Source organism: Peromyscus californicus, unplaced genomic scaffold (assembly GCF_007827085.1).
Source record: "Peromyscus californicus insignis strain IS unplaced genomic scaffold, ASM782708v3 Scaffold_17__1_contigs__length_78620276, whole genome shotgun sequence".
In the NCBI taxonomy this organism is placed as follows: domain Eukaryota; kingdom Metazoa; phylum Chordata; class Mammalia; order Rodentia; family Cricetidae; genus Peromyscus; species Peromyscus californicus.
The window spans coordinates 39,082,191-39,107,994 of NW_026294469.1; the positions used below are offsets into that span (position 1 = coordinate 39,082,191).

General features: G+C 41.1%; 1 protein-coding gene across 1 annotated transcript in view; it reads left to right on the forward strand.

Annotated features, from left to right (window-relative positions):
* Positions 1–25,804, forward strand: part of Hsd17b4 (hydroxysteroid 17-beta dehydrogenase 4) — an 80,564-nt gene that overhangs the window by 26,975 nt on the left and 27,785 nt on the right. Inside the window, exons 9-16 of the mRNA XM_052742175.1 lie at positions 5,829–5,920; positions 9,546–9,570; positions 11,434–11,562; positions 13,077–13,177; positions 15,405–15,641; positions 19,719–19,770; positions 24,141–24,212; positions 25,664–25,767. Of these exons, the coding sequence (XP_052598135.1) occupies positions 5,829–5,920; positions 9,546–9,570; positions 11,434–11,562; positions 13,077–13,177; positions 15,405–15,641; positions 19,719–19,770; positions 24,141–24,212; positions 25,664–25,767 (812 nt within the window). The remainder of the gene's footprint in view (positions 1–5,828; positions 5,921–9,545; positions 9,571–11,433; positions 11,563–13,076; positions 13,178–15,404; positions 15,642–19,718; positions 19,771–24,140; positions 24,213–25,663; positions 25,768–25,804) is intronic.

The following is a 25,804-nucleotide window of genomic DNA, read 5'->3' on the forward strand; positions in this document are numbered from 1 at the left end:
CCTCCACCATCTCCTCCTCCACTTCTATTCAGAAAAGGGCAGACCTCCCATTGATATCGACAAAACATGGCATATCAAGTTGCAGTAAGACTAAGCACCTTCCCATGTATTAAGGCTGGACAAGGTGACCTAGTATGAGGAATAAAGTCTCAAATGCCAATAAAAGAGTCACAGACAGGCCTTGCTCTCACTGTAGGAGTTCCACAAGAAGACCAAGCTACATAACTGTCACATATATGAAGAGGGCCTAGGTCAGTCCCATGCAGGCTCCCTTTTGTAGTTCAGTCTCTGTGAGCTCTTATGAGCTCAAGTTAGTTGATTCTGTGGGTTTCCCTGTAATGTCCTTGATGCCTCTGGCTCCTATAATCCCTCCTCCATCTCTTTAGCATTCCCTGAACTTGGCCTAATGTTTGGCTATGGATCTCTGCATCTGTTTCCACCAGTTGCTTAATGAAGCCTCTCTGATGACTATTGGGCTAGGTACCAGTCTATGAGTATAGCAGATATTGTTAGGCATCATTACATTGACATTTTTTATTTCTTCAGTCAAGTTTTGTTTTATCTCAGGTCTCTGGGTCATCCAGCCTCTGGGTCCTGGCACTCCAGGCAGTATCAGGAATGGGCTCACTCTCATAGCATGGGTCTCAGACTGGACCAGTCATTGGTTGGCCACTCCCACAATCTCTGTGTCACCCTTATTGCACCAAATCCTATAGGCAGGACAGACTGTGGGTTGAAGGTTATGTGGCTGGGTTGGACTGGTAGTCTTGCCTGGTCACAGGAGGTGGCCAGTGCAGGCTATGTATTCCCTTTTGCTAGGAGTCTTAGCTGGGTCATCCTTGTAGATTCCTGGGAGTTTCCCTTACACCAGGTTTCTACTTGACCCAGGTTTCTAAATGACCCCTCTTCCAGTTGGCTTTTTCCATACTCTTCCCCTGCCCCCACCCACCTGATCCCCCATGTTCCCATCCCCACCAGCCCCCAGTCCACCCATGAAATCTCTTCTATTTCCCCTTCCCAAGGAGATCTGAGTGTCCCCCTTGAGCTCTCCTTGTTACTTAGCTTCTCTTGGTCTGTGGATTGTAACACAGTTATCCTTTACTTTACAGTTAATATCCACATGTAAGAGAGTCCATACCTTGTTTGTCTTTTTGGGTCTGGGTTCCCTCACTCAGGATGATTTTTTTCTAGTTCCATCCATTTGCTTTCAAATTTCATGATGTCATTTTTAACAGCCGAGTAATACTCCATTATGTATATGTATCACATTTTCTTTATCCATTCCTTGGTTGAGGAACATCTAGGTTGTTTCCTGGTTCTGGCTATTATGAATAAAGCTGCTGTGAACATGGGTGAGGAAGTGTCCTTGTGATATGATTCAGCATCATTTGGGTATATGCCCAAGAATAGTATAGCTGGGTCTTGAGATAGATGGATTCCCAAATTTCTGAGAAACCACCCTGTTGATTCCCAAAGTGGCTGTACAAATTTGCATTTCTACCAGCAATGGAGGAGTGTTCCCTTTGCTCCACATCATCTCCAGCATGAGCTGTCTGTCACTTGTGTTTTTTGATCTTAGCCATTCTGACAGGTATAAGGTGAGTCTCAGAGTTATTTTGATTTGCGTTTCCCTGATGGCTAAGGATGCTGAACATTTCTTTAAATGTTAAAACATTTCTTTAAATATTTCTCAGTCATTGGAGGTTCTTCTGTTGAGAATTCTCCGTTTAGATCTGTACCCCATTTTTTAAATTGGATTATTTGGTTTGTTGATGTTTAATTTCTCGAGTTCTTTATGTATTTTGGAGATCAGTCCTCTCTCAGATGTGGAGTTGGTGAAGAGCTTTTCCCATCTGTAGGCTGCTGTTTTGTCCTATTGACAGTGTCCTTTGCCTTACAGAAGTTTTCAGTTTCCTGAGGTCCCAGTTATTGATTGTTGATCTTAGTGCCTGTGCTATTGGTGTTCTATTCAGGAAGTTGCCTCCTATTCCAATGCATTCAAGGCTATTTCCCACTTTCTCTTCTATGAGGTTCAGTGTATCTGGATTTATGTTGAGGTCTGTGATCCACTTGAACTTGAGTTTTTTGCAGGGTGATAGATATGGATATATTTGTATCTTCCACATGCTGACATCCAGTTATACCAGCAGCATTTGTTGAAGATGCTTTCTTTTTTCCATAGTATACTTTTGGCTTCTTTGTTGAAAATCAGGTGTCCATAGGTGTGTGGATTTATGTCTGATTCTTCAGTTCAATTCCATTGATCCATGTGTCTGTTTTTATGCCAATACCATGCAGTTTTTATTACTACAGCCTTGTGGTAGAGTTTGAAATCTGCGATGGCAATACCTTGAGGAGTTCCTTTATTGTACAGGATTGTTTTAGCTATCATGGGTTTTTTGTTTTATCATATGAAGTTGAGTATTGTTGTTTCAAGGTCTGTAAAGAATTGTGTTGGGATTTTTATGGGGATTGTGTTGAATCTGTAGATTGCTTTTGATAAAATGGCCATTTTTACTCTGTTAATCCTACCGATCCATGAGCATGGGAGGTCTTTCCATCTTCTGATTTCTTCTCCAAAGACCTGAAGTTCTTGGCACATAGGTCTTTTACTTACATGGTTAGAGTTACACCAAGATATTTCATATTATTTGTAGTTATTGTGAAGGGTGTTGTTTCCCTGATCTGTTTATCATTTGTATATAGGAGGGCTACTTTTTTTTTATGTTAATCTTGTATCCAGCCACTTCACTAAAGATGTTTATCAGCTGTAGGAGTTCCCTGGTAGAATTTTTGGGGTCACTTATGTGTACTGTCATATCATCTGCAAGTAATGATACTTTAACTTCTTCCTTTCCAATTTGTATCCCTTAGATCTCCTTTTGTTGTCTTATTGCTCTAACTAGAACTTCAAGTACTACATTGAATAGATAATGGAGAAAGTGACAGCATTGTCTTGTTTCTGATTTTAGTGGAATTGCTTTGAGTTTCTCTCCATTTAGTTTGATGTTGGCTGTCGGCTTGCTGTCTATTGCTTTGATCATGTTTAGGTATGGTCCTTGTATCCCTCATCTCTCCAAGCCCTTGTGCTTGCCCTACTGTTTAGTTTGGGTTTCCTTAGGGACTCTGTTAAGATAGAGTTTGTGTCATGGAACACTCTGATCTGTAGTCTGTTGTTGCTACATTAGAGCATTGTTCATATGGCTGTGCGTTCTATACTTTTATGATTCACTTTCTATTTGTTTAAATGGGCTGGAGTCCTAGTTTGGAACCATCAGAGGTCTCAAGTTCTGATAAGTTATGACTTTGTTTATATTTGATTATAAGATATTAATGTTTCTGATTTATTCAGTGTGACCCACACTGGTCACTCAAAAGTGTATGGTTCAGTCTATAAGTTTTGTGTATTTCTGTGGTTTCTCTTGCTACTGACTTCTCATATTATCTCACTATGATCTGAGAAGACAGGAGGAATTAGTTCTTTTGTATTTGCTGAGACTTGCTTCCTGTCCTAAAATGTGATGTATTTTAGAGGAAGTTCTCTGGGTTGCTGTGAAGAATGTATATTCTGCATCTGTTAGATGGGCGTTTTGTAAGTAATTATTAAGTGCATTGGGTCCCTAGTATAGATTAACTCTGAAGTTGGTTTTTTTTTTTTTTAAATTGGTTACCAGTCCATGTAAGGTATCTGCTGATGAGAGAGGGTGTTGAAGTCACCCACTCTTATTTTATTGATACCTATCTGTTCTTTTAAGTCCATTAGTGTTTGTTTTGTCTGTACATGTATAGTTATGATTGCTATGTATTCTTTTCTTCCTTTTCCCATTGTGTGTGTGTGTGTGTGTGTGTGTGTGTGTGTGTGTGTGTGTGTGTGTGTGTTATACATTTGTTTGTGTATGTATGCTTTTACATGTGTGGATGTTGGTGTGCATGTGCATGCATGCGTTTTGTATTTTATGTGCATGTGAAGACTCCAGGTTGATGTTGGGAATCATCTCTTTTTATCTTATACATTGAAGCAGCATCTCTCAATCAAATCAGGAGCTTGCCAGTATAGCTAGTCTTGCTAGCCAGATTGTTCTGGCATCTCCTGTCACTGCCTTCTGAGGCTAGAATTACAGGCAGGGTGCCATACCCATCTGGCATTTATGTGGGTTTCTGGGGATCCAAACTCCCATCCTCACAGTTGAGCACAAGCACGTTAAGCCTCTGGGCTGTTTCTCCAGTCCCATGTTCTTTATGGGTTGTCTGTATTATTAATATGTTCCACTGGTCTTTGTCTCTTCTGACTACTCTTGGATTGAAGTTTGCTTTTTCTGTTATCATCCTATATGCACTGGTGTTTGTCCAGCTTCTGCTTGCTTGGTAAGTTGACATAGATGGTTTTTTCCTCAGTGTGTGTCTTTGCCAGTGAAGTCTATTCCATAGAGAAAACAAAAGAAGCATCTTGTTTTAAAACCCAGTCAGTGAATCTGCATATTTTGATTGGAAAATTAAGAATATTTACATTTTGGATCATTGAGAGAGGTTTTCTAATTCCTCTAATTTCATTGTTTTTCCGTTTGCTTTCCTGTTCGTTTCTTCCCGACTTACTATTACGGTCCTCCCCCTCCTCAGCATCATTGGCATCACCATCAGGGGTTTGTTGGTCTGGAGAGCTGGGTGGACTCTTGTTAGTTCTTGGTTCTTCTGTTGTTCCTGCCATGCGGTTTCTTTCCTGGGTTCTCTTGGTTCAGCCTTTCTTCCTTTACTGTGTTTAGGATTCCTTTAAGTGTCTTTTGTAATAACTGCGTCCTTGATGCCTGAGCAACAAAGTAACAGTTTTTCGGAGAAAAGTAGAGTTGCCTTGGCAAAGATTGGTGAGCAAAACTGCATGCAATTAGATTTTATATCAATTTTCTTTGGACTGTGGTGGCGCACACCTTTTATCCCAGCACTCGGAAGGCAGAGGCAGGCAGATCTCTGTGAGCTTGAGGACAGCTTAGTCTACAGAGTGAGTTCCAGGAAGCCAGGGCCACACAGAGAAATCCTGTCTTGTAAAACCAAACAAAATTTTGTTTTTCATGTAAGTATAATTGTATTTGGTTATATCAATTAAAATTTGCACAGTCCTTTAGGTACAACTATAAGGTATTATAAACAAATAAGGTATTATAGGATATAGTCAAATCTTATTTGAGCTTGGAACATCTTAGGACCATAGGCAAGGAAAGTACTTTCAATTACCAGCTTACTGAGGAAGACCTGGGAGCGGGGAGTTGAGTCTTGTGCTTGCAGAGCCAACACTGGAGTCCAGGTCTTGGCTTTCCTTGTGCAGCTCTGTCTGCACTAACATGCTGCTCGCAGAAGTGCAGTGGAGCTCATTCTTAGAGGCTTTCCTCTCCTGCACAGCTGCACACTCCGTCTCATCGTCATTGTACACTGGCCAAGGGTGCTTGTAGTTTCCGAGATTCTTGTTAAACAGCAAGCTGAGTAAAATGACTTTGAGAGGGAGTGGTACCTACGATTGTCACTTTTTGTTTTATGTTTCTCAACAGTTCTTGCCTAGGCAGCTCTGGTAATTTTTTGCAGTGAATCTATGCAACCCATCATTGAAAGGCACACATGATACCTATGACTGGAGAAACTCAAGAGTATGTTAGGTTTTTCTCAGTTGGGATGAAACAGCTCTAAAATCTTTTAAGCTTAGATTAATTATCTAGATATAATTTTGTTCACATTTATTTAAAAACATCTCTGATTATTTATGTAAAATATTTCCAGAAAGTAAAATGATTTACGAAACCTGAATGTGCTCCTGCTTATAGATGTCCTTGTATCTATTTCAGATATTGTGGAAGCCCTGAAGCCCGATTACGTGGCCCCTCTGGTACTTTGGCTTTGCCATGAGAGCTGTGAGGAAAATGGCGGTGTGTTCGAGGTATTTTGAGACTTTGTTTTTCTTCTAAAGCCTTGTTTACCTAATTAAGTTTTAAAAAGATTGCATATTAGTATTTCCCAGATGCTTGCATTTAGAAAACTCTGTGCTCGTTGTCGGACTTGATTTGTCAGATATTAGGTGTATGTTGTTAGGGAACAAGGGTTAAACCAGAAAAGGCGGCATATGCTGTCTACACTGTTGCATGTAGCCAGCACTCTGGAGGCCGAGGCAGGGGGACATGAGTTTGTGTTCTGCTGGGCTACATGGCAAGACCCTGTTTTAAACAGACAAGTGTGGATCCATGCCCCCTTTAAAAATTTTTTTTAAAACGTGACATTATCATTATAAATTCTTTTTTCGAAGCTGTTTGTTTTTAATATTTTTTTTTCCTAATTGCACTGTGGCTTATTTGATGTGTTTAGTAAAATATAAAGTCTCTTGATTTAAGAAGCTGAATGATAACGCAGACAGTTCGAGTCAGCTAGGCCGGCTGTGAACGTTTGACCAGCACTTGCCAGCTCTCAGGGTCACGGTGTAAATTAACCCTGCAGAGCTGTTGTTTTCATGGGGTCTTTGTGACAATTATGAATCATTAAAGACCCTTGGCATGGGAGCCTAGTATTTCCTTCCTCCACTTTTAGTTATAAATCATGTTTGAGTGTGACAGATCAACAAATACAGCTTGTTTATTTTAAATTCAGCAGTAAGCTTTTCTATTTTTCCTTATTTTGAAGCTTTCCATGTTTATTATAAAAACAAAAGCTACACACAGTCCCATCATTTGTTGGAATCGTTTGTACTGCTAGAGATTGAATTGAAGGCCTTATGCAAGGCAAGGGCTCTTTCGCCATCTCAGCTCTATTATGTGTATATTTTTATTTTTAGGCAGGGTCTCCCCTAGGCCAGCCTTTAACTCAGTTCGTAGCCCCAGGTAGGCCTTGAACTTGAGCTCTTCCTGTCTCAGCTGCTCAGGAAGGCGGGATTAACAGATGCACATCGCTAGACCTAGCTAATTTACATATTTTAAATGTCCATTTGTGTCTGATCTCCTTATTTTAGCCTAAAGTGTTGTATATTAGATCTCTCCTTACTCCATTTTTGGTACTCTGGCAATAATGAACCTACAGTGTATAGACTATAGCATTCAAAAAATACTTTTTTTTTTTGGTTTTTCGAGACAGGGTTTCTCTGTGTAGCTTTGTGCCTTTCCTGGATCTCGCTTTGTAGACCAGGCTGGCCTTGAACTCACAGAGATCTACTTGCCTCTTGCCTCCTGAGTGCTGGGATTAAAGGAGTGCGCCACCACCGCCTGGCTTCAAAATACTTCTTAATAGCAAAAGAACCTGCCTCAGTTTGAAGTAATATATTATTAGCCAATTTCATTTGAATTAAAAGCTGATGATGAATGAAGGAGAAAAGGTCTCTATATATTTGATCACAGCTATATGCCTCCACCTTTCTAATCATACCAACTGAATGTAAATTATGGAAATTAAACATAGGAAGAACTTTGCTCTCTTAATTTTACAGGATAGAAAAATTTAATGATTTTGAGCCACTTAGAACTTGAAATTTGGTCTGACCTCTTTTTACCTAGCTAGGAATCAAAATATTACTTATTTCTTTATAATTATGTTATTATTAACTGCACAAAATAGTATATCATCTTTGTGGAAATCTTAAATACATAGGAATGTAAATAGAAGAAAAATAAAACCATACAACAATTACTATCCAGAGAACTACTATTAATTTTTTTAATATCTCCTTCCAGTCTTCTATTAGGTGTACATTTTACATAGACTGTTCTTTTAGGCGGATACTTTATATACATCCTCATCTCTGTAACCATACAACTGAGATCATGCATACATATAAATTCTTATGTTATTTTCAGAGTGGACTTTTTTTAAAATGAGTAATATTTGATGTATATAATTGAAAAATGTAGTAAGAAATATATGTAATGACCTGAGTTTAAACTTGAAAGTATGCTTTGCTTAGTTCTGATGGATTCCTGGCGTTGTTAGTGGTAGATGCAGATTGTCCAGCTGCTGCAGTTACTTTGGCCTCTGGTAAGAGTTTGTAGTTTGTTACCTCACTCACAATATGGTTAAAGGTGATGTTATTACCAGATTGCTGGAGAAACACCTCAGTCAGGTGAGGTGGTCCAAAGTTAGAGATGCTGACCCTTGGCCACCTTCCGAAGAACTAACAGGCAACCAGAGGAAAGGCTTAGTAAGATTCTAATGAGATGGAAGGCAGGAAATGAAGTCTACTTGGCAAGAACAGAAGTCGGGCCAGCTGAGGAAGAATGAAGAACCAGCTGCTGTGAGAAGGACTGCTCATAGTGTTTCCAGAGGTGGGCAGTGGCAACGGTTTTGCCCAGGATGACTTGAGCCTTGAGCAGGAAAAGTGCCCCGTGTCTTCCACCTAGCAGAGGAGAATAACCACGTTTTGCTATGTCGACTTTCACTTTGTGGTCAGCTAAGGTGATTCCATGTGGTCCCAAATTTAGAATGAATGTTTAGGAGGAAATATCTAGCCCTATTGTTTACCTTAAAGCTTTGGCCAGTCAGAAAGGTGCCCAGTGCAGGCTTGCTTTTAAGTAACCAGTCCAAACAGTTTAAGGATTGTTCATTGAAAGGCTGATGTTTGAAAGTTTGAAGTTGCCTTCTTAAGAATCTGTCTCTTTCCCTGATTCCCCATCACCCTTGCCTGTGGTCAAAAGTGAAGCTGATTAATCCACTATTAGTTGGATATATTATAAAAGGTGTGAGCACATTGTCTTAGTTTGGGTTTCTGTTGCTATGAAGAGACACCATGACCATGGCAACTCTTACAAAGGAAAGCATTGAATTGGTACTGGCTTACAGTTCAGAGGTGTCCATAATCATCATGGCAGGAAACATGGTGGCATGCAGGCAGACATGGTGTGGAGAGGTAGCTGAGAGTTCTACATCTTGATTCACAGGCAGCGGAAGGAGACTGTGTACCACACTGGGCATATATAGCTTGAGGATGTAAGACCTCAAAGCCCACACCTATAATGACATACTTCTACCAACAAGGCCACACCTCCTAATAGTGCCCCTCCCTATGGGCCAAGAATTTAAACACATGAGTCTATGGGGGCCATACCTATTTAAACCAGCCCACACAGTAAAGGCAAAAGGTTATGAAACGTCTTAATGTTGGAATGTTGGACCTAGGTCCACTACGTTGTCTGCTACTCATGTGTTTCTTCTGTTATGCATGAGGAATTCCGGTAAGTTCTGGCCAATAGTAGTGTGTGAAAGTATACGTTTCCTTAATCAGATACTTGTCCCCCCCCCCCCAAGGTTTACCTGAATGACCTCTAAAATATTGCAGAAAGAAAACGTAGTATCTCTTCCTGTGGAAATAGAATGTGATCTTTTGCCTTATCTTACCTCATGTGTCCCCACAGCCTTGCCTGTGGCAGGCTTCTGCTTTGATACTGTCAACATTGCGAAGGCTTAGACCAGGGGGGTTGTGCAGAGCTTAATGCCTCATTCACTGTCCTCTAGCGTCCTAGACCTCCGCATAACTAAAACGTTCTCTTAATGATTTACATCAGGTGATTTTTTTCCCTTCTTTTTGTTAGGTTGGAGCAGGCTGGATTGGAAAATGTAAGTCTCTGTTGGGTTTTGGCTTGTGATAGATTTTTTTTTTTTAATTTTATAATCTGTCTAGCCGTTAGAGCTGGATAAGGATTTTGCTTAATCACTAGTGTTCACATACTCAAACTTGAATACTGTTCCAGCAAAACGTACTAAAGCATGGGTGTTATTCTGCAACCTCTTGTACTCTTAAGGACTTGTCTGCTATCCCATAGATAGCAGCTGGCTTGTCTTACTCTCTTCAGATACTGTGGTTTCTTTTGTGTGGACGTTTATACTCCCTCCAGTGACTCTGGCATCCCGCATGCTTCTTGCTGTTCCGTCAGAACAGTGAGTCGAAGAGAGAGCTGTCTGAAAGGTGGGAGGAGCCCATTCTAGATGGACAGGCAGATTCTCCAATTCTCTCATGTAATTCTCTTCATTTTAGATGTCAGGAGTGAATGAGAGAGTATGGAGGACAGCTTTCAGGGGCAGAAGCTGCAGCTGGTCTGTGGGAATTGTTTCCCCCACAGGAAAGTCATTTGCTTCACTCTTGATGTTTTCTTTCTTAAACCTTCCGAGCTTCAAATATTGTAGTTGCTGTATAGAGTTAAAAAATGTGGAAAAATTGCCGGGTGTGATGGTGTACTCCTTTAGTCCCAGTACTCAGAGCACAGGCAGGTGGATCTAGGACAGCCAGGGCTGCATGGAGAAACCTTGTCTTGAAAAACAAAGTAAAACAAAACAAAAAAGTAGAAAATTCAGAATCTCAGCTTGCTTTTAGTTGTCTGCTGGTATCACAATTAATCACAGAATTAATTGAGTTATTTAGGAGACTGTTATCATTGGAGGACATTGGTACACATATTGTAGAATACATACATACATATATATATATATATATATATATTTATATGCATACATCAATGTCTTCAGTTGAGTTAAACATAAAGGGACTTACAGTTCTCAAGCATTTTATTATCTTAATGGCATTTAAATAGCATTTAAAATAGCAAGGTTAATGTTGCAGTAACAGCCGCATATGGGCACTTTTACAGGAAGAGAAAAATCTAGAAATTGGCGTCTTTTTCACTCCTTTAGGATGTCTGAAATTGAGTGGCCACCAGTGCCCGCTCGCCGTCATGTTTCAGTGTTAGTAGTAGTTAGTTATTCCTACGGAATGTTGAAAAAAGAAAACAATGTTACATTTCTCAAGAGAACTTAAGAGCACCGGTACTTCCTGTGACCCTGCAAGGTTCTGTGGGACTGTGGAGATGCAGGGCCAGCAAAGGAAGGTTGAAGGAGAGTTGTTGGTGGCTGTGTAGTCCAGGATTTGTAACTGGAACCTCTGCTTGCTGCCACGTCTCGTTCTCGGTGGGCAGCAGCAGACACTGTCCTGCCAGTCGTCACCTATAAACAAGGAAAGTGGAGTGTCTTTTGCTAAGGGATCTGTGGTGGGTGTGACTACATGTGACTGAGTCTCCAGGTTCAACAGGAGACGGTGCATTTAGCAGTTCCTGACAGTTAGAGAAGTCTTCTCTTCGGCTTCAGATATTTCTTTTTTCAATTGAAATTTAATTTAATTTTGTGTTATTTAACTTGGCATATGAAGTGGTAGGTTTTACTACAGCATTATCCTCCATTTATGTTCTTAGGCTTCATGTCTATTCATTTCCCCCTGCCCTTCAGCTGCAGATCTTTCTTTAAAAACCTGACATTTCTGCTGATGGGCTTTTAAAGAGAAATGTATTCTCAGGTTTTTGGTAGAGCTCTTCAGAAGCCGGAATGTCTTTCCTCTAGGATTTTCCTTTCTCGTGAAGATGGCTCTCCAGCATCTTATGTTCTGTCCTTTGAGCTATGTGCTCCGTGTCTTAGTCTTGTCTCCCTAACCAGTGCGCTGGGAGCGGACCCTCGGAGCCATCGTCAGACAGAGGAACCAGCCCATGACTCCCGAGGCAGTGAGGGCCAACTGGGAGAAGATCTGTGACTTCAACAATGCCAGCAAGCCACAGACCATTCAAGGTACAGTCCCAGCCATTTGGTCCTGGTCAGGGAGCAGAGGCGACAAGCTGTCTTCTCGATAAGCAGTTTCATCTGTTCCAGCTGTGCTGATGCAGACACTTGGGTCTTGGGCACATATGTAGTTTCTGCTCCACTGGGTGTTAGGACTCTTCATCCTTAGGAGAGTGTTGATGCTCTCATAGGCAGTTTCCTCAGTGTTTCTCGGTCCTGTGTGTTTGGTTGGTGGGTTTCTGGTGGATGGACAGTAGTGGGGCGTGTATTCATTTGTGCTATATGCACTTTCTCCCCAAATGGTGCTTAGTTTTGGAGTCCTTCATTTTCTAGCCATATGCTCTTTTTATTTTTATATTTCTTTTTAAGTGTGTGTGTGGTGTGGTGTGTGTGTGTGTCACACACACACACCACACCACACACACATCTGTGCAGGTGCCTTTGGAGTTCAGAAGAGGACATCAGATGTCCTGCAGCTGGAGTTAAAGGTTGTGAACTCGCCAGTGTGGGTGTTGGGGACTGAACTCAGGTCCTCCATAAGAGCAGAATGTACTCTTAACCTTGGAGCCATCTCTCCTAGCCACATGCTCTCTCCATTGCCCTAAATGTGCACTCACCTGGTTTTTGCTCCCGCTTAGCTCTCTTGTTTAGTTAGTGAGGTGGCATTGAGTCAGCACGTTGGTTTGCTCTTCTCCCTTCCGTCCCGGCTGCTCCTCCTTTTCTCACCTGGACATAGTTTTAGGACTTCAGAAAAGGTCAGACCCCGAATGTTCGGCAAGATTTTCCCAGATATTCTGGGCCGTGTTGTTCTTCTGTTAGCTGGACTCCTGCCATGTGAACAGCTAATGTAACTGTTCTCACTGCCTTTGTTTCTGAGGTCTGCCTTATTAACTGCATGCTAAGTTCCTTTGAGGCAGAGACCATTTTACATGTATTTATTTTATGTGGTGCTGAGGGTAGAACCCAGGAACTTGGGCATGCTGGGCAAGCATTGTACCACCAAGTAGAATCCAGTTTATGTGGAATAACTTTTTTTTTTTTGGTTTTGTTTTTTTGAGACAGTGTTTCTCTGTGTAGCTTTGGTACTTTTCCTGGATCTTACTCTGTAGACCAGGCTGGCCTCGAACTCACAGAGATCCGCCTGCCTCTGCCTCCCAAGTGCTGGGATTAAAGGTGTGCGCCACCACCACCTGGCTATGTGGAATACCTTAAAAAATATTTTAAATTAATTCTTTGAAAGTTCCATGTATGTGTACCATGTTTTTTGGTCATATTTACCCACTCCATCCTTTAACAGCTCCCATATCCACCTTCTAACCTCTCACTTTTACCCTAGTCTCAACTTCATGTCCACTTTTTTGTTGTTTTCCTAACCCATCTAGTTCGGTACCATGGTTGTGGGGCCACCCACTGGAATGGGAGGGCCAGTGGAAGTGTGTGGTAGATGTTCTCTAGTGTATTGTAGTTTTCTTTACTCAGATTTTACAGCAAAGCTCTATCTCTTTTTGTCTTTTTAATTGTAGAATCAACGAGTGGTATAATAGAAGTTTTACATAAGGTAGATTCTGAAGGAGTCTCACAAAATCACACCAGTCACGCGGCATCTACAGCCACATCGAAATTTGTAAGTAGGGGAAGTGCCTGAAGCTCGCCTACAGACCCATCCTCCCACCTTTTCCCGCTTAGCCTTTCCCCTGGAAACAGTCACTCTGTCGTTGATCATGGAGATAATCAGTGGTGTGTCTTCAGAAACCGTTTATGATTGTCTTTGGAATAAGACTGAGTTTGAAATATAAGGAATTCATGATGACCACATGAGCATGTGGCTTGAAGTCAAATCTGAAGCTGTCCCGATAACTCTGTTCTTCTTTTCCACTTTTCTTTTATCTTGTACTCAGAGATTTTTCTGGGATGTACCATACTTTTTGCTTTGATGGAGATCTGTCTCGAGAGGAGAGGAGGGGATTTGGGTATTGCTTTCCACAGCTCTTCTTAGTGTGTGAGTTTTGGGGTAGGAGAGTGGAAGGTACCAGCTCAGCTTCTGCCCTTGGCGTTTCTATGTGATAAAAGTATAGGAGCTGAAAGCTTTTCTCTGTTTTCAGGGGGATCGTTTTGTGTGTAAGTTTTGATCGTCTTTCTTTGGAGTTGTGATGAATCAAGTTAGTTGCCCAGTTGATGTGTTGACTAACCACACCTTCCTTGCTATTTGAAAAGTAACCCAGGGAAATACTAGATGGAAGAGAGAGAAAGCTGTTACCTCTACTGCTGAGGAAAAGGACCTGAGATGATGTGGAATCTAGTATTGATGTGTGGTTCTCCTGTGAGTCTGCCATGACGCGGGATCTAGTATTGATGTGTGGTGCTCCTGTGAGTCTGCCATGACGTGGGATCTAGTGGTGATGTGTGGTTCTCCTGTGAGTCTGCCATGACGTGGGATCTAGTGGTGATGTGTGGTGCTCCTGTGAGTCTGTCATGACGTGGGATCTAGTGGTGATGTGTGGTGTTCCTGTCTGTTAATCTGCCTCCATGTGCAGTCCTCCTTCTGACCACTCACCCTCCCTATCTCTTCATGGCTAACTTTAAATGCTTTTGAAATAGATTTGAATATTTTGACATATTTTAGGGGAGATGGCATCCATAGCTTATGGGGTGTCTGTGCTACAGGTTCTTGATCATGTTCTCCCTTCTCCTGCCAACCAGAAGCATCGCCTCTGTGCTGAAAATGGCTGAATCAATAACACTTAGAAATTTAAATAACTCTAAAACATTTTAACAAAATGATTCCTTAAGCCATTATTGAAAAATAAATAAGTGACTTTTTGTGAACTATGCCCTAAATGTAGATAGAATGAACACACAGAAGCTGAACATTAAAATATAGCTTTTTTGTTGTTGTTTTTTGGCCATTAGTAACCCTCCTTCAGTCAACAATTTTTCTAAAATTTTGGGAAAGGATATTCATTTTAATGGTTCTTCCCCCCCCCCCCTTTTTTTGGCTATCTAGGCCCTAGGCCAGATCTTTTCAGGGACGGCATTGATAAACTGTATTACAAAATGTTGACATGGTTGTCAGCCAGAGGCCCCTCACTGTGTGAGGAACAGGACTATGAGGAAGGTTCTAGCTCTTGTTCTGTGACATTTGTCAGTTTACTGTTCACTGGCTATAACGTCGGGTCAGGAGATACAACTATATAGATGTGTATAATTTATGTACATACATAGTTTATTATATATATAAAACTAATTTAAGACATATCTAATTATTTTTATCATATAAATATGTATATGTATTTCTCTCTTTTTAGCCTCCATGTCCTCAATGTATATATTATGGTTTCCAGTTGAGTGTTTTTATGGGGATACTGAGTGTGTGACTGAGTGGGTCTCTGTGTCTATGTCTGCTTCTTGGGCTCCTTTCCTTCGGTTTCTTTGGCCCTAGTCGGATGTGTTAGTTTTTGCTTTGTTCTATCATCTTACATTATTTATCATATTGTTTATTTGCTTATCATCCCTTAGAAGCCCCGTTTGTTTTCTAATGAGAGACAAAAGGGGTGGCTCTGGATGGGAGGGGAGGCAGGGAGGAACTGGGAGGAGCAGAGGGAGGGGAAACTGTAACGAGGGGATATTATGTGAGGAAAAAAAATCTATTTTCAATCAAAGGAAAAAAGTGTAGTAGACAAGAAAGAAATCAGTTTTGTATTTAGTGCCCTGGTATTCTGTGACACAGGAAAATGTAGTTATGTTAGAAATCTGGTTTTAAGCCTGAGAATATTGCTACCTATAGGTAAGATTTGAAGTCCGGCCATCAGATGCTGCTGTGGAGGGTAAGAGTCTTCCTGTTTTTCTCCCAGGCTAGTAGTGTTGGCTATAGGCTTCCTTCATTTTCCTCTTCATACACGGAACTGGAGAGTATCATGTATGCCCTTGGAGTAGGAGCCTCGATCAAGAATCCAAAGGATTTGAAGTTTGTGTATGAAGGAAGTGACGACTTCTCCTGTTTGCCCACCTTTGGTGTTGTTATTGCTCAGAAGTCCATGATGAATGGAGGGCTAGCAGAGGTTCCTGGGCTGTCAATCAACTTTGCAAAGGTATGCCTGCTAAGAAACTTTAATTGGCTTTTTTTCTTGTTTGTTTGTTTATTTATTTATTTATTTATTTAATGTTTTTGATAAATGTCTCATACTGTATTGAGGGAGATCTGTTCTCTCTTATTCCCCCAGGGTACTCTTGAGCAGGGAGAAATGAAGAATTTGTAGATATAAGGATACATATAGAGAGAGACAGACAGAAACACAGGGTAGCCTCAGGAGGGCCTGGGTCCCAACCCACCAGCTCCTTCTGTCTCTACTGAAGGACTATTTAAAAGAATGCCAAGGGGTGACACAAAAGACCTCCCTGCAGCACAGCCAAATGTAGACCATTCCAGACACTTGGTGACCATGCACGTGGTCAAGCCATCCCCTAGTGCAGCCCTGTAACTGGAGTATTCCTATGTCCACTCGGCTCCTGTAGCTACTCAGGCCCAATTAAACACACAGAGACTTATATTACTTATAAACTGTATGGCCGTGGCAGGCTTCTTGCTATCTGTTCTTATATCTTAAATGAACCCATTTCTATTAATCTATAAGTTGCCACGTGGCTCGTGGCTTACCAGTATCTTTACATATTGCTTCTCATCGTGGTGGCTGGCAGCGTCTCTCTACCTCAGCCTTTCACTTCCCAGAATTCTCCTCCCTCTTTGTCCCACCTATACTTCCTGCCTGGCTACTGGCTAATCAGCATTTTATTTATCAATCAATCATAGCAACATATATTCACAGCATACAGGACATCCCACAGCACTGCCCTACTGTGTAAAGCAAGCTCAGATCTCAGTAGAAAACCTTTGTGGGCTCCCACACTGTGTTACACACTACATATATATATAATTAATACATTATATGAATACATGAATACACATACATATATAAAAAGATTATATAAATTTCTATTAAAGTAAAATCGACTAAGGTGGTTGGCTTAGGAATAATGATTTAGTATATCTTTTGATTTTTCTTTTCATGACTAAAAGAGGGGAGAGTTATTTTAAAATTCCAGGAAGAAAATACTTCTGTATAGTCTCGTAATCCTGGAATAATGTTGTTAATTCTCTCTCCACCATTCACTCGTTACTGTAATTGTAAGTAACTGCCCCAGGCTTTGGCTTCTTTACCCAGAGAGTGGATAGGCTCTCTTTACCTCATGACACTGATGAAGGAGAACACCCACTAATTATCTGGGGGAAGGATCTCTAGGACAGAGAAAACAAGCGTGAACAGGCCCGGAGGGAGCACATACTTGACTTGTTTTGGAACAGCAAGGCATGAGTCTTAACTGGGTGCAGAAGAGGCTCTGTTCATGGCTGTAGGAGAAGGAAGCCTGTGGCGATTAAAGGGTGTTGGTTTACACTTTTTTTGCCCCGTAAGATTTCTCTTTTCAAAACTTTTTTCTTTAGTTCTTTGACAGTTTCATACAATGTGTTTTGATCGTATTCATTCCTGCACCCCCAACTCTTCCCAGATTCACCTCCCATTCTCTACCCACCCAATTCTGGGTCTCTCTCTTTTTTAAGCCCAACAAGACAAATTTGTGCTGCCCACATATTATTGGATGTGTGGTCTTCAGCTGAAGCCTGGCTAATGTACCAGGGCTGTGCTCTTGGGGAAAACTCTTTCCTCCCAGCAGCTAACAGTTGCCAACAGCTCCCTGGCTAGCGGTGGGAATGTATGTCTAGCTTCCCTTCAGCTGATGCTGTTCCTGAGCATGGGAAGCAGTTTGTGGCCCTTTAAACTGAGGAATGATGTGAACCAGATATGTTCACTTTCTGACTCAATCTTCCTGTGTGGAGAAGGGTATGAGAGGCAAGTGCAGAAGCTGAGAAACCATTAAGGAGTCTATTGTAGTAATCCAAGCAAAGCTCTAAATAAAAGGACAAAGAAGGTAAGGAGGAAGGTGTTTGTTTCAAACAACAGAAATCATGTAGATATAATTATGTATAGATGTATGTATATATGCCTAGTATATATAGTATTTGCATATGATATATTATTATATACAGTCATATAGTTACATACCTTCCGCTTGCATGGTTTGAGACAGAGTTTTGCTATATAGCTCCATTCTGTCTTTAAACTTGGAATCCTCTTGTCTCAGCTGTCTGAGTGCTAGAATTATAGGCACGTTCTGTCACTCATAATTTCCCAAACCTTTTTTGTAGTGTGTACATGTGCATGTGGGTACATACATGTATGGGTTCACACAGAGGCCAGAGGTCAACCTAAGGTGCCATTTCTCAGGTGCTATCTACCTTGTTTTTTGAGACAGGGTCTCATTGGTCTGGAGTTTGCTGATAGACGAGGCTGGTTGGCAGCAAGCCCCAGGGATCTGCCTGTGTTCACCCTCTCAGCACCATGATTCCAAGCATTCACTGCCATATCTGGATTTTTTACATAGGCTCTGGGCATACTCAGACCTACATGCTTTTATAGCAAGGACTTTGCCTTCATGTACTTGTTTTAAGGGAGGATGGTCAGGAGATTGTTTTGGACAAGCTTGAGCTGCCTGGTACTTACTTAAATGGAGATGAAGAAGGCGTAGTTGATTGTGTCTAAAGTGGTAAGGAAAAATCTAACCAGGATCTTCCGCATTCAGGTAATGTTTAAAAGTGTGAGACCAGCTGAAATCACCTACTCTGTGAATTTAAGTCGAGAAGACACCTGAGTTTAGGGCCTCGGAAGTGTTTGGAGGTTGAAGAGACACGGAAAAATTAGGAAAACTAATTGGGTAGGATGGCCCATGACATCAGCAGCAGGACGCTAAAGAAGCCAGCAGAAAGTATTTCAAGAAGGAAGAAGTAACTGAAGAAAACTTGAAATCTGCACGGTCTGTTTTAGTTCCTTATGTAGGTGTGAGCTGCCTCCAGCAGTGGTCACTGAATCAGAGCTATGAGCAGGTTTCTGTCTAGTTGAACTGATCAGCGAGTTGCTGATGGCTTTCCTGTCGGAGTCATGGGATCTCATTTTCTTAGAATATTTGATAACGTTGGAAGGAAAGGGCGGAAGCCTGTGTTGGGCACTTTGCCCTCTTTTTTTTTTTTTTTGGTTTTTTCGAGACAGGGTTTCTCTGTGTAGCTTCACGCCTTTCCTGGAACTCACTTGGTTGCCCAGGTTGGCCTCGAACTCACAGAGATCTGCCTGGCTCTGTCTCCCGAGTGCTGAGATTAAAGGCGTGGGCCGCCACTGCCCGGCTCAGTTTGCCTTTTTAATCTCTCTCCAGTGTGATCCGTGAATCAGGTAAGATGCTCACTTTCTGTGACCAGGAGTGACAGCCATCTGGAAACCAGCTTGTCAGTTTTCCTAGCTTTGGGATTCAAGGCAGCCTGGCACAGTGAGGAAGGCACTCCTTCCTATTTCCCATCACCCTCGCTGCTCTCTCTCCCTTCCTTCTGGATTGGGGGCAGGGTGGAAAGCTGTCCTACTGTAGTAGGGTCCGGACACTGGCACGTGGAGACTCCGCTCAGGTTTACTGGCACGTGGAGACTCCGCTCAGGTTTACGTGCATGTGTGGGGCTTTGCTGTACTGAGCGCAGGTTGCTGGTTCCTTGCAGTGTGTTTGGTTTCTACTCAGATAACACAAAGGGAATGTTGACATTAATGATGTTTTTGCCTTTGGATAGGTTTATAAAGTTTGTCTTTGTGTTTTAGTTGAGTCATCTCTATTTAGCTTGTGTTACTTGAAGTTACCAGCCCTGGCCCATTGGTTCATTTTTACCGAGTGGATACTTGCTGAATGCCTATTATATTCTAGGCATTATGATAAGCACTTGGAACAGAGCCTGATTGATTGGCTCCATTGATAAATCATATATAGTCAATAAGGATCCCTGGATCCTAAGAACACAAATATATCTTATCTCATCCAAAAGATCTGTTTGTCTGTATGTTGGTGTACTAATTATTTCTACATTGCATGATTAAGAAGTGAAACTATACTGAGATAGATGACACAGGAAGAATACTGATGTGGTATGTGGATAGTAAAATGTTACCTGTGCTTAGCAGTACCCAAAGGTAGACACTGGTATAAGAAAGTTTGCTAATAAAATTGCATTTGTTGTAACATAGGTTCTTCATGGGGAGCAATACTTGGAGTTGTATAAACCACTTCCTCGATCAGGTGAGTTTATGTGAACTAATTGCCTAATATTATGCTTTAATTTTCTGATTAACCCCCGAAGCTATCCCATTGTGTTAAACTGACATAGTCCACCCCATCAAGATTTCAGCAGCTTCCATGTGTGACCTTAGAGTAGATGATGTTAACCAGTCCCTGACTGTCTTCCACTAACAGTAAAATTATTGATGTAATACTGCCAGTTTATCTGTATTGACATATGCACCATTATGATTGTGTGTCAGTTATGGTTCCTGTGGTTGTTTATCTTGATACTGATTTGCATAAAGCAAACAATGCTGAAAGATATAGCATTTGTAATTTTTTCCTATTCCCTTGGAAGAGAAGAAAACCAAACCTACCTAATCATTTTTTTCCTTTTCTTAGTAATATTTTGGATGGTCACAAAAACTTATCTATCTGTCTGTCTGTCTGTCTATCCATCCATCCATCCACCCACCCATTTATCTAACTATCCATCTCTCTATCTATACTTTTTTAAGATAAGGCCTCTTGTGGCCCAGGGGTTTTTTTTCCACTAGTAGAGGATGACCTTGAACTTCTGACCCTCCTCCTACTTTCTGATTACTGGGATTAAGGCTTGAGCCACTACACAAGGTTTGTGTAGTGCTTGGAATAGAACCAAGGGGTTTTGCATGATAGGCAGCCCCCTGCTGATTGTACTATATCCCCAGCTCCATTTTTTCATTTAAAATATGTATTTAATTGAAACAGAATTATATCACCCCCAGCCCTTTAGTACCTCCCAGCTACCTTCCTTTGAACTTCTGCCATGTTTCCCGACTCTCAAGTTGATAGCCTTTACCTTTGAGTATTGTTACATATGTATATATACAAATACATAGGAATATAACCCACTGAGTTAGTTTTTGTTGTTTGTGTATATATGGATTCAGGACTGACCACTCCTAGTGGACATCCAAAAAGGGACTCACCCCTGGGAAAGTATGACTTTCCTCCTTAACAGTCACTAGTTGCCTATAGTTCTTTGTCTGGGAGTGGGACTCTGGAATTTCCCTCCTGTGTTAACGTGTCCATTGAGAGTGTCATTGCTCTAGTTCTCTGTATTCAGTCATATCTAGGAGAGACTTTCATAGGAGATTTCCTGAAATTCTATTCTGGATCTTTCAATCTTTGTGCCCCCTTCTTCATGATGTTCCTTGAGCTAGAGATGGAGGAGTTGTGATGTAGATGTTTGCATTGGGGCTGGGCTTTCCATGATCTCTTGATCATGTGATATAGATGTAATTATTGGGGCTGGATCTCCACAATCCATTGATTTGTGCATTGTGTCCAGTTGTGGTTTTTTGTGATCACCTTCATTTGCTATAAAGAGAGGCTTCTTTGAGGAAGGGTGGTAGCTACACTCCCTGGGGGTTTAAGGATAAGATTTAGAATGTAGTAAGGAATTATGCTGGTCTAGAAAAATCTGGGTAGTAAGTAGATTCTTTTCTAATGTCTATGACCTCGATAGCCCAAGGAAGCTGGCTAGATTTCTAGTACCAGGCACAATTTCCCTTGTGTTGAGTGATCCTTAGTCTAATTAGACAGCTGTTGGTTACCACAAACCTCTAAGCACCCTTATTACACCTTTATGCATGTCTTGCCATGCTGGCAATTGCCATGGTTTATAGGTGTTGCATCTGTGTGGAACTGTTTAAATGCTTCCCTCCCTTGGTCGTTTGCATTTTCTGGAATCATGGGAGCTAGAATGCAAGAAAAGGTGTTCAGGTTAGGTCCAGGTCAAATCATTCGAATCCTGTGCTCTAAGTGTGTGGTGTCTTCAGCAATAGGGGCCCACCTTCAACCCCTAAGATACAACCAAGGCCTACATCAATAATACATATTGTTTTTCGAGTTACTTGAATTACCCTGACCAGCCATTCAGAAGGAGGTTTCTTGTGCCCAGTACTGAGGGTTTTGTTAGTTTATGGTTCTTGTGGGGAGCATTGTCAGCCCAAGTAACTAATTTCTTTTACTACTTTTTGCAGGTATTTATATGTGTATGCATATACATTCATATGTATTGTATATAACTTTAGGTAAATAGAAAATAGTGTGATGCCTTGAGGCTTTATCATACAGCCTTAGTACTGTTTGCCCCTCTTCCTGCCCCTCTTCCTTCTATCTGATCTCTCCCTCCTCTGCAGTTGGAACCCCTTCTTCATTATTCCATTTTCCACCTCATATCACCTGTATTCTGCTGTTCCACTCCCATCCCCCTACTCGCCAGTTATTCCTTTATACTTCCCAACTTTTGTGGTCATTACTCCATGTTGTTGTAGGCTTGTATCTGAGGATTTGGAGCTGGGAACCACAGATGAGAGAGAACATGTACCCAACCCATATTTTTATTCTTTCACAATAATTTTATGTATTTTTTGATGTCAGAATGTTTGCATATTATATATGTATATTATATAATGTATATATATTATATAATATATATTACCAAATAAGATTGTTAAAAACAAAGGAAGATTTGGTATCTTTTCACATCATATAATGTAGAAGTCAGCAAGTAGACCCCCTGCCCCCAAGCCTTTCTATTTTACAAAAGCTTTGAGCTTTGTAACTTCTTTTAAAGTGTAATGGCTTTGTTTCATTATATTGCAGAATGCATTTCTAGTCTGTTTATGTAGTCTGAGCCAATACACAGTTGGTGGTGACTGTGGGATGCTCACCATTTTCAAGGTATAGCATCAGGTATTAGATGCTTTTTTTTTTAAAAAAAAAAAAAAAAAAACCTGGCTATGTCGGCTATTTTAGTGAAATATAAAATCTGCACCTCAGGTCTTGTGTGTGTGTACATGCTTGTATGTATATCTCTCTGTGTGTGTGTGTGTGTGTGTGTGTGTGTGTGTGTGTGTGTGTGTGTGTGTGAGAGAGAGAGAGAGAGAGAGAGAGAGAGAGAGAGAGAGAGGTCATTTCATAAAGGTCCCTGCATGTTTCATGTGTAGCCAGCCTAGTGGGTTCCTTTGGGGAACCATTGTTAAAGTAAGTAGATGTGTATTAAATATTGCTCTTTGGGATTTTATAATATGAAAAGGGAGTAGATATATACTCCAAATGATTATAATTATATACTGATATAATAGGAACATATGGATAATACTTTTCTTGATTTCTTATACATTTTTATCCTCAAGTTGTATTTCTTGGTAGTTCTTTGTCTTCATTGGTGTCTTTGTGTGTTTGTTATATAGTTTTAAAATTTTTTCTTTAGGAAGTAAGAATACTGATTTAAGATGCAAGCCAGACATGGGAGTACCATTTTAATCCTAGCACTCTGGAGGTAGAGGCTGTTGGGGGATCTGAAGACAGTTTTCCCTAACTTGAGGATGAATTGCGAGTGTAGCAAGATTTGAGAATAGAGAAAGAGGCAAGAAGGGTTGTCACAGGCCTTGAAACTCAGATTAAGAAGTTTAGGCTCCTTTCAGAAGGCACTGAGGACTTTACTGAAGAGTCATAAACAGATCGTTTTGGGAAGCATCACACCGACGACCTTTGTGATGCTTTTTTCTCTTTCACCATCTCCCACCGGTAGATACTTGGGAAGTTATTTGATTCTCTGTGCATCTGGAATCTTTGCTTTCTGTTCATCTGCATGCCCACTCCTTGCTGACTTTGTCCCCCCTCACCTTCCCAGTGTCCTCTGCCTCCATTCCTGTTCCGCAAGGGACTTTCACCTCACTGCAGCCATAGTGCTGAATCTCAGATGCAAACGTGTTTGCTGTTTTCCTATTAAATCCTCAGATAGCTACCCACAGACTTTGGGATTAAGTTAAAAGTATGCCATTCTCTGTATATTCAAGTATTAACACGGATTTGCTTTCTGTGAGTCAAAGCTGACATTCAAGTTGGGTGGTCGGGGGCTGGGTGTTAGTCCCAGTTGTGTAGACAAAAGAGAAAAACAGGTCTCAAGGAAATGAATTTTTTTCTTCGACAGTTGCGTACTTGTTTATAGTACTGTCTGGTAATCCTCACTCCCTTCTTCCATTCTCCCACCCTTCCCCACTTCCTCCTTCCCACAGGCCTCCCCCCCCCTCATTGTTATTTATATTTTTGTGATTGATTTTGTTTTGTCGCCCACGGAGTTTAACCAGTTAGTGAGGAATAAATGTTCAGAAAAGAATGCTTCAAAAGTGTTTCCCAGAAGCCGTAGAGATTTCAGAAGGAATGGGCTAAATGGGATTGGTGCTCACCCAATATTTAGATGCCAGCTGGACATTGCAAGAGGAGTCACTGGAAAATATTTAAAACCATAACTTTTTAGCTTTGCTGAAGTAAGTGGAAACCATGGGAAATTCCTTGATGGCTTAATGTAATTATTTATCTTACTTTGATTTTAGGAGAATTGAAAAGTGAAACAGTTATTGCTGACATCTTGGATAAAGGATCTGGCATAGTGATTGTTATGGACGGTAACACGTTTATAATTCTTATAATAACATTGTTAGATTGATAGGCTTTGTATGTAACGTACTTCATCACAGAGAATGATCCAGTTTGTAGTCATTTTGTAATTTGTAAGAGAGCAAAGTAAGCATTTTAAAATTTCATAGGGTGTTTAAGAAAAAGTGAGGGAGGAGGGGGGCCTGGGGCTAAGGCTGGGGCAGGTGGGGCATGCCAGTGGGTTGAAACAACATAACCAAAGCACAGAAGTGAGATGCATGTCCCTGTACCAATCTCAGGAAGAGTTGTGCCTACTGCAGTAGGGTTGATGCAGCTGGGCTGTGTCACTGATGCTCTTTTAAGATTTACTAATTTACCATGTATACAGTGGTCTGCCTGCATGTATGCCTGCACGCCACATGAGGGCACCAAATCTCACTACAGATGGTTGTGAGCCACCTTGTGGTTGCTGGGAATTGAACTCAGGACCTCTGGAAGAACAGCCAGTGCTCTTAACTGCTAAGCCATCTCTCCAGCCCATTGATGCTCTTTTATGTGTTAGCTATTCAGAGCTTGATTATTTTAGATTGCAGTTGGGTTTCTCAACTGCATTTAAGACTGTTGAACTCATAATATGGTTTAAACACCATAGCCACATTTTATCTGGGGTAGGAAAAAAGCTTATGGTAGTTTATAAGTATTGGGTTAATAAAGTGTAAGTAATTAAACATAAGCTAAAGACAGTGCAAAAACTTAATTAAGTTTAAGAAGAGGAAAAGAAATAGAGGTGTAAAAGTTTGCTCCTAAGAATAGTAGAAATGTCAGCTCTGCCTGACATGTCGTTTCTGAGGGAAATACTGGAGACCATGCCCATGGTCTTTGACTTACCATGGGGCTGCATCCTGTAAATACATTGAAGTTGAAATATCATTGGTAAAACTGCATTAAAAACCATGAATGGTTGCATGATAATGATCTCAGCATTCAGTTGGCTGAGGCAGGAGGAACCTTTTTTGTATCGGGGCTCTTTTTCTTAGGGATAGAGTAGTGAACAAAACAGGCAGGATGGCATCCCTGGGGCCACTCCTCTGTCTCCGTTCCTGGTCACTGTCTCCTGAAGTCCCATGCTCTTAGTGCTTTGACAGTATTTCAGAGTTTGAGTGTGGTAGATTGAATTGTCTTGAGGAATTGTTTGAAATGTTAGTGGCAGATAAAACTTGAGATATAGGTGGTAGTTGGGGGATTTAAGAGGTCAAATTCCCCACCGTTCATGGTGAAGGGCTGGGGAACTCTTCCTGCCTTCAGAGACTGGAGGTGAACACACTGCACTAGAGCTTTGCAAACGCCCATGCTTGCTGGAAATGCTGACCTTGGCCCTGGCTGTATGTTATTTTTTTAAATAGTAAAGGAAGTGTTAAGCCCATCTTCATTAACTAGACATATTTTGTGTAATAACTCTTCTCTTTTGCTTCTTTTATAGTCCATTCTTATTCTGGGAAGGAGCTTATATGCTACAATCAGTTCTCTGTCTTTGTTGTTGGCTCTGGGGGCTTTGGTGGAAAACGGACATCAGAAAAACTCAAAGTAAGATTCTTTTGAGATATAATATTTATACATTTTT